Source organism: Poecilia formosa, unplaced genomic scaffold, assembly GCF_000485575.1.
Source record: "Poecilia formosa unplaced genomic scaffold, Poecilia_formosa-5.1.2 Scaffold185, whole genome shotgun sequence".
NCBI lineage: Eukaryota > Metazoa > Chordata > Actinopteri > Cyprinodontiformes > Poeciliidae > Poecilia > Poecilia formosa.
Genome location: NW_006800124.1, coordinates 384,240 through 393,320, shown reverse-complemented (window position 1 = coordinate 393,320; position 9,081 = coordinate 384,240). Strand labels below are relative to the sequence as shown.

Sequence of the window (9,081 nt, the reverse complement as noted above, 5' to 3'; positions counted from 1 at the left end):
GTGTGTGTGTGTGTGTGTGTGTGTGTGTGTGTTGAGGCCTACCGTCATTAATGTTCTGTTCTGGGACCCCAGCCCAACAATTGAAACTTGTTGTCTGTGGGACCAGAACTGGCCCCGGTCAGTCGGTTTCATGTGGGTGTGAATGGACCGCTCACCTCGCTGTGCCAAACATGCACACAAAACTTTTCTAGCAAAGCGGCGTGACCTGTTTGATGTGGAGCTAAAGGTTTTCACCGTTCCAGTCCCAGAAACTGTTGGCTCTGTGTTGGGTCTGCACAGATAAATGAATTTTTTATTTATTTTTTATTCTTGTCACACCTCATTCCCCCCACCTGTGAGAAATGAGACTTTAATGATCCCGTGTTTTATATTCTGACTTTTTTTCCTTTTTCTTCTTCTTCTTCTGTTTCCTCCAGCTGTCCTTGTGCGATTCTTGACCAGACGCTTTATTGGTGAATACGCCTCGAATGCAAGTAAGTGTTTCCAGATTTCAGAAAGCCTTTTGCTTTTAAAAGCTTTAGTAGAAGACCATAAATACCTAGCGCTGCTATCAGATGCAGATCGGTGAAGGTCGTTTCACCTCTTTATCATTTTGGTCGTTTCCTTTTACTGAAAATTTTTTCTTATCCAACCTGAAACCTGATGACCTAAGGTATTTTTTTTTCTGATGGATCTTTATGACTTTTAATCAAACAGAAATGACTCAGAATTAATTTGGTGTGATCAGATCAATTCATAGTCTTTAATTTTTCCAGAAATCAGCTGTACCAAACAATTCATGGTTAATGGGAAAAGGTCATTATTTGAGTTTTTCACCTGCCCATCAAAAAACTCAAATAATATAGAATTAATTGGAATTATACAAAATATTTGTGCATTTTTAGATATTTATTTGACTTACCTATTAAAACGTACCCAAAAACAATAATGACAGGGCACAAAATGAGGGTAGAAAATGGCAAAGTGGAAAAAGGTACTGAATTACAAATTTACCTGATGACTCTGCACCAGTACAGCAACTCTTCAATACAACAACAGTTTGGTCAAATATGTAAAAACAACTGTAATTTGTTTAGTCAGTGCAATCAGGAGCATAACAGCCAATGAGAAATAAACATAAAGAAACTGACATAATGAAATTGACTTATGCCAACAGGTTTTGTCCTTTTTCTCTCTCTTGCATCTCGTTTACAGACTCTTTGTACCATAAGAGGTTGTCGATCGACGGCAGGCAGTTGAACCTTGAAGTGTTTGACCCCTGCTCTCAGGTACGACTCACATGTCAAGGCTATGATATGGAGTCCAGGTTGTACGTTCCTGTTTGGAGTTCTCTTATTTTCAGCATTCATTACTATAGACAGCCAAAAGTCAGCTTCTAGACTGACTTTTTTTCAGCCAGGAAGTAGCAATACCTGGGACAGATTTTTTGTTTGTTTGTTTTTTTGTTTGTTTGTTTCACATTCCAACAACAAAACTTCAAATCTGAAAAGTGTGGCATGTGCAGGTGAAATCAGATGTTTACATACACCGAATACAAAGACACACACATTTTTTTTCTCAGCATCTGAAGTAAAGTCAGACCAAAGTTTTCTTGTTTTAGGTCAGTTAGATTTACCAAAAATATCTATATTTGCTAAATGCCAGGATAAGGAGAAAAATAATATTTCAGATATTTATTTATGAATGTGTTCAAAATCAGAAGCTGACATACAGAATGATTACTGTCTCTTTAAACAATCAGGGAACGCCCCGATGATGACGTGGTGAGGAACTGGTGCACTTCATAAAATTCATACAGTTCAAAGGCAATGCTGACAAATACAGAGGAAATTTAGGTAAACTTCTAATATTAAAAACATTAATAAGTATTAATAAATAAACCTTGATTGATTGATTGATTTGGACATTGCTTCTATATTTTTACGTAATGTTGTTTTCCTCATGACGTCATCTATTTTATGAAGTGCACCAGTTCCTCACCACGTCATCATCTGGGCGTTCCCTGATTGTTTAAAGGGACAGTAATCATTCTGTATGTCAGCTTCTGATTTTGAACACATTCATAAATAAATCTCTGACATATTTTCTCATTATTGTGACATTTAGCAAATAGAAACTAACAGAAGTACTTTAAAGTCTATTCTCTGAGATAAAGGGTGATAAAAGGGCAAAACATCCAAAGTTGGTTGAATACTTTTTGCGTGGTTGTAACGTGGAAACAATAGTGTGTATGAATACTTCTGCAAGGTGTTATACGCAGCTTTCAGACATGAAAATTGCATAACACACTTATAGAAACTCATCTAGCTAATAACATGTTTAGAATACAAAACTGAAATAAAACTAGTTTCTTTTTTGTTTTACTCTGAAACTGTGATTTCAGAATAAAAGCACTTGTCCCCCTGTCAGCAGAGCTCCGAGGCCCGGTGCATCCTGGAGGAGCCAGTGGACTGGGCCGACGGCTTCGTGGTGGTGTACAACATCAGTGACCGCTCTTCCTTCATCAACGCCAAAAGCATCCTGTGCCAGATCCGGGAGGCTCGCACCGACAGCTGCAAAGGGTCAGAGGCAGCGCAACTCAACAGTAGATCAGAAATAACAGCATGCTGATGTCATGTAGCTGTAAGGAGCTCTAACAGATCAGAGGTTTGTTTAGCATTGAGGCTTTTCCTGCTAGCCTCTAAATGTTTCACAGGTAGAAATATGTCCTACTGCAAACATTTATGGCAGTTCTGTTCTGGATTTGAGAGTGCAGAACGTAACTACAGCGGCATGTTGGGGTCACTGTTAAGGGGGAAAAAAAGAGGTGTAGATTTCTGCAAAAAACAACTCAAAAATTTACCAAAACAAAAAAAGTGGAAATTTCTGAGTTTGAAAAGCCAAAAATTTGCTAAAACAACCCTCTGAAATTTTGAAATTAATCTTTGAATTTCTTTAGAAAAAAACTAAAAAATATCCATGTTATTCAAAAGTAAAAAAAGATGGCAGATTGTTTTTTGACAGAGAAAATATAAAAATGATTTTAATTAACAAAATATGTAACGTACTACAAAATTAACAAAAGCTAAATTATAAAGACAGAAACACTAAGAAACATTATTTGGGTCAATCCTTCTGTTTGGTTTGACTATAATATTTCTACATTTCTAAAAGCAACTCTTCATGCTGAACAGCTGCTATAACTGATTGCAGAAATCACTTTCCAAAAGTTGTTCAGGGAGAAAAGTCATTTTTAATGTCAGCTCCTAAAAACTAGGGATGCATCCGTACAACAATTTGAGCTGATATCGATATCCGATACTAATATTGCTGTTATGGTTGATAACCGATATTTTCCGTTATTACATATAGTTCAATACCGTTTTGACACCTTGGGGAAAAAAAAACAAAAAAAACCCCCACTAGAAATAGACGGCAACAAGATAAAAATAAGTATCGGTTGTTCATATCGGCCCAGTTTTATTCATGGGGCCAACACTGATTTGTTAAAAAAATTACTAATATCGGCCAATACGGATGTTGGAAGCAGTATATTGTGTATCCCTACTAAAATCATGGCATAATTGTTTATTCTTTTTCTCCTTGTTCTGTCATGAAGTTTGACATTTAACTTGCTAACTGAGGCCTGTTGACTTTACTCCTTTGCTGTGTTGTAAACCTAACATATGATGGCGATCATCGAGGTGTTTGTCGTTATTTTGAGAAATTCCAAACTTGTCCTCATGTGGAAAAAGCACAAAAATAACATTTGTGATATTCATAGCTGTATTTTCACCAAATGATAAAACTGAACAAGCAAAGATGTTTTTATTTAAAAAGCAAACAAAAAGCAAAGATTCCTAAGAAGAAACTTTTTTGTTTGTTTGTTTTTGATTCCATAGCACCATATGATTCTCACACAACGTAACTCTTAATGAACAGCATTACATTCACTCTGACGAAGGAAATCGTTAACCAGCCACCTCCAGCGAAAGGCATTTCTTCTCATAGCTAGACTGTTGGTTTATGAGAGAATATTTAAACAAGGGAAGCGGTGAAGTGGCTGGAATTATTTACATCTACACTGCACCCAGACATCCGCAAAAAGAAAATGAAAAAAATACGGCGGGAAGACGGAACGAAAACAAAAGCTCCACTCGTCTCTTTGAAGATGAACAGGAATCTTTGTGCAGGTTTGAGTTTGTGGAATGTCCCGACTGAGCCGTGTGCGTCCTGATTAACGGTTCAAGACGATGGGCAAGAAAAACAAGCCGAGCCACATCAGTTGGGCAACCCGGCTCAGGAAAATTCATCTTACCAACGGAAAGGGAAGAGGAGTGAAGGAGGAGATCATTAACTCATGGTGAAGATAAGAAGAGGATCTGAATGTGGTGTTTGTATGCTACGACCAGTGAGGCACAGATCAATTTTTTTCACTTCCGATACCAATATCTGAAGTTTAGTATCCGCCGATACGATACAGTACAGAAAAACAGTGCTGAGTTGACTTAAAAGGGTTCTTCTTTTTTTAAAAAATAAAAAACACTGACAAATGTAAATTCTCCAGTAGCATCACAAGCTTGATTAAACGTGTAAAATCAACTTTAATTGGTTCAGTCAGTCCAAGTGACTTGAATTGCACTGATTCTTCTGTTTGGTTTTGAGTAATTTCTAAAAGTGTAGAAATTTTTAGAAATTTACATAAAATTTTAGCGTCCATAAAACAGGACTCTAAATGCTGTTTTCACTGGGCCACCGGTTTCCAGTTCCTGACACTGAACCGTCCTGTATCACATTTCCAGCCACTGTAAAATAAATAATAAAGAAACTGACAAAAACAATAGGTTGACTATCTTGGTCAAACAGGTAAAACATAAACGGCACCATCTTTCAAATGTTTCAGAAAGTGTAGCTAGGAATTTTAAATATAAAGTGAAATAAAAGAACAAAGCTTAGAATTAGACAGTAAATTAAGGTAATCATTTTATTACAATTCAAAATGTTAAATATGGCAAAATGTATTTATCCTTTTTATAAACAAGCAGTTATTGTATAGATCCGTGTCTGTCCAGAGAGTTTTACTGAAAAGCCGACTGTGCTGTGCCCAAATCAGCTTCGACTTACGTGATTAAACTTGGTTAAATATTAGCAAGTGTTCTGAAAGACAGTGACCCAAATGCTGTTTTAATAACTGCGTAAATTTGCTCAATCAAGAACAAAAAAAAAAGAAAAACTAGATGCCTTTCTTTTGATACAGCAAATGTGCAAAATCTGTTTTAAAGTTTTGGATCTGCAATGAATAACATCCCTTTCCTACAAAGTAAAATTTTTTCCATTATCGGGATCGATACATTATTAAGATCAATACCAAGCTAGAACAGCCATCTCACACTCAGAAGGGACACGTTTTGGGTTAAGAAATGTGTCCAAATGTAGGATATACAACGATAGTGTCCGTCCAAGTTAACACTCCTTCCTGTTTCAGGGACTCGGACGTTCCCGTGTGCCTGGTGGGTAACAAGCAGGACCTGTGCCACGTCCGGCAGGTGCGAGAGGACGAAGGCCGCAGCCTGGCGCAGGAAACCCGCTGCCACTTCCAGGAGGTGTCGGCAGCGGAGAGCTACCAGGACATCGCTGGCCTCTTCACCCGGCTCATCCGGCAGGTGATGGAGCACCTGAAGTACCGAGCCGACCGCCGGCGCTACAGCGGCTCCAAGTCCATGGCCAAGCTCATCAACAACGTGTTTGGCAAGAGGAGGAAATCAGTGTGACGGTCCCAGCTGCAGTATGACCTGAAAACAAAGTCAAGCTGGGTGAACTGGGAGGTTGCTTCTTTTTTCTTCTTCTTCTTCTTTTCCAACAAAGTCATAGTCGAGGCAAGCAGCAAAGCTTCGTATTTGTTCAGTACCGTTGAAATGTACTCTTGAACATTTCCACTTGTCACGACTTTAATCTACTTTTTTGGGATTAAACAACATTAGACACACAAAGTGGTGCATAACTGTAAAATGAAGCTTGGTTTATGAATAGTTTTTGCAAATGAAACATCCTCTTTGGCCAAACTTAGGTCTAGTCAAAGTATTTTAAATAGGATTTAGCTTTGGACATTGACTAGGAACACCTGAATATGCTTTGATCTAAAGCAAAACAGCAGCTGCATTTCAATTACAAATGTTGACATTTCTGGTTTTTTGCTAATGTTGAAAAAACTATTTTACAGTTGCATTTTTTTCCGTCGCATAAAAAACGCAATTAAAATCACATGTGAATAATTATGTTCACGAGATAAGTCAATTAAAACACATGCCACGTCAACATCCTGCTACCACTTCCTGTTGTCTTCTTCCTCTTTTCTGCAGTGGTATAATTCGGTTGTTAATCACATTTTGATACTGCCAAAAACTTTTCATAGCACAAAAACGTTTTATTAAGGTTTTGTCCTGTTTCCGTTAAGCGGATTCATGTTCGTAATTCCAATTTGCACAATTTTATGGTCACTAGTGTTGCACAATGTAGATGATGTGTTAGTTCTCAGACATACATTGAAGCCAAAAAGTTAAACTTTGGTCTCGTCTGACCAGAGCGTTTTTGAACATTTCCTTTCTCCTTGGCCCTTTTGTTTTACAGCCTACATTTACAGAGCGTATAATCCCTGTATCTCCTCCAGAGTTAGAATAATTGAACCTGGGGAAAGATTAAATTACAATCAGGAGAGCTCTGTGTACCACTTAGGTGACTCCTGATGGCGGTTGATTGTATGGACTTTATTAAGGGGTATTATTGTAGATGAGGATGAGTCTAAAACACACTTTTGTTTTTGTGAACAAATTTTAATCATCTTGCATACTTTTTCTCACTTCTCATTTACTCATTTTTTCTGTTGGTCAATCACAAACGCAGCTGCTTGTTCAAAGGCACTTTATAATAAGCAACACAAATGGTTGACCGCAAGCAGTGGTGGGCACCGCTAACTAAAACGCTAGTTGCGCTAACCAAAAAGTGCTAATCATAAACATTAGCTCTGCTAGCACTGAAGTTCTATACAAACATGGAATTTAGCAGAAGCTAATATAAAATGCAAAATTCAAACATGTTAGTACCAACCATGTATCAATGACAAAGCATGTGCTACAACAAATAATATAATAAAGTTTGACCATTTGAAGAATTCTCTACTTCGACAGAGGCATCAAACTTTCTTCAACTGAAAGTTTACCAAACAGTAAGTGCTTCAGAGTTTATGTGAAAAAAAAATTATTTAGCTAAGCTAATGACGCCAAATGATTTCAAAGTTAGCAAAAATGCTAAAGCCCTAATATAACAATTAGCTCTGCAATCAGCATGCTAGCAGATTAGCAGAAGTGTGCCCACTACTGACTGAGACTAGTATAGACATTTAGTGACAAAACTTTGGCATTTCTATAGATCTGCTTCAAATTTCGGCAATTTATGTAGGCCCCCTAGCAAGTTGCCTTAAGTAAAAAAACAAAAAAAACAACTTACAGATGTAGTTTAGAAAACAATCCTGCAATAAGCACTTTTTCTGCCCCAAGTTTTCTTGTTGTGAATCCAGCTATTGTGTCTATCTTAACTGCTTTTTCCAAAAATCAAACTGATACTTGGAGAGAAGAAACAAACACCTGCACACATAAAACATGCATGTGCACAGGGTGTTCATCAAACAACCAGAGGTTTATTGATTAGGTCCTGAAGGATCTACAGAGCAGATGGTTGCAGAAAAAGAGGCAATAACTCAAACATTTCCTTTCTCAAATTGAAATGCTTCAATTTGCTTTTCTTTTTGTTTGGTTTTTTTCACTCAGAACACAGTTCTTGTTGTAGCTTGAGGCAGTTTTACAACACGACAACACGTATGATAAATGATTAGTGGTTCAAAAGCCAATAATAGAAAAATGTCCAAGTCTGGCCAACTCTTAAATTATGGTTTTGCTCCAGATAGGATGGAGACGACAGCCAGCTAACACTGCAGCTTGCCAAATGTAAAAAAACCCTCTAAGTTCAAAGCCATTGTGCGCTGCTGGCTGCTGTCCTGTATTATAACTTTTCTGCTGGTATAGCAGGGCATTTCCTGCATGGTTTCCCTGTACTAACCTTTTTTCTTTTGTAACTTTTCTTAAAGTGAATATTCAGATTTTGGCTGAAACCTGAACAAACTTTAAAGACAAGAGTCTCAGTGTGAGATTGTACGTATTTCCTGTCTGGATTAAACTTTTGAGATGCTAGTAGAGAACACCTCGTCATTTAGCAACTTTAGCAACGCTGTGAACTGTTAGCTAAGTGTCGCTATGGGAGGGAGTGACGGGGAGAAACAGCTGGTTTTGATGTATTTTACTGAAAAATATATATGATGGACATCATGTAAAGGGTTATAAACACACTTTTGTTGTAATGCTACTCCTGGAAAGCTGTAGTGTTGACTGAATGAAGGATTTGGGTAAAATATGTTTTATGTTGTCATGTGTTCTTTAGTGATTCATTCCTCGATGCAGCAGTACCAAATGAAATCTTTTACTGAATAAAATTGAACTCGATGTTCATGTAGAAATATATTTTCTCAAGAATTTTTTTCCCCCAACAACCGTTAAACATAAGAGTGGCCAACCCAAATCATCATCAACCCTCCACCACTGTGCTTTACAGCTGGTACTTTACGTGACATTTTGAGTTTGTTTTTTCACCAAACAAGCCACTATCAAACAACTCTGTTTGGTATCAATGCTGGAATTTCTCCATTGTCAGACAAAAATGTGAATTTCTAATTCTATTCCCTTATTTCCAAACATCTTAGCTTCTGACCCACAAAATAACAAAGGAAGAGGCAAAGCAGCTTATATGCTGGCTTAAATTTATTTGTCGTGTATGTTTACTTCTTACAACAATGAAAGTGTGTTGAAATAATAGTTTTTGCTATTAAATTTAATTTCTGGAAAGCCACGTTTAGATTTTTTTCTAAATGTACTTTTATGAAGTTTGGCAACCTTCCCGGTCTTATAGCACGGCGTTCAGGAAGAGCGCGACGGATGTAGCGGTCAGCCAACGAGGAAGTACCAGCGTGTTGGGGTCACTGGAAAAAATGAGGAG

At 37.5% G+C, this 9,081-nt stretch overlaps 1 protein-coding gene across 1 annotated transcript; it reads left to right on the top strand.

The window, feature by feature from the left end:
• Positions 1–382: 382 nt before the first annotated feature.
• LOC103147601 (ras-related and estrogen-regulated growth inhibitor-like protein) lies at positions 383–6,177 on the top strand (the record flags this gene model as incomplete). The annotated part of the gene is made up of 4 exons (XM_016678541.1): positions 383–473; positions 1,195–1,268; positions 2,410–2,561; positions 5,465–6,177. Coding segments are annotated over 4 exons (603 nt in total), but the record flags the coding sequence as incomplete, so codon positions are not given.
• Between the last annotated feature and the right edge of the window lie 2,904 nt (positions 6,178–9,081).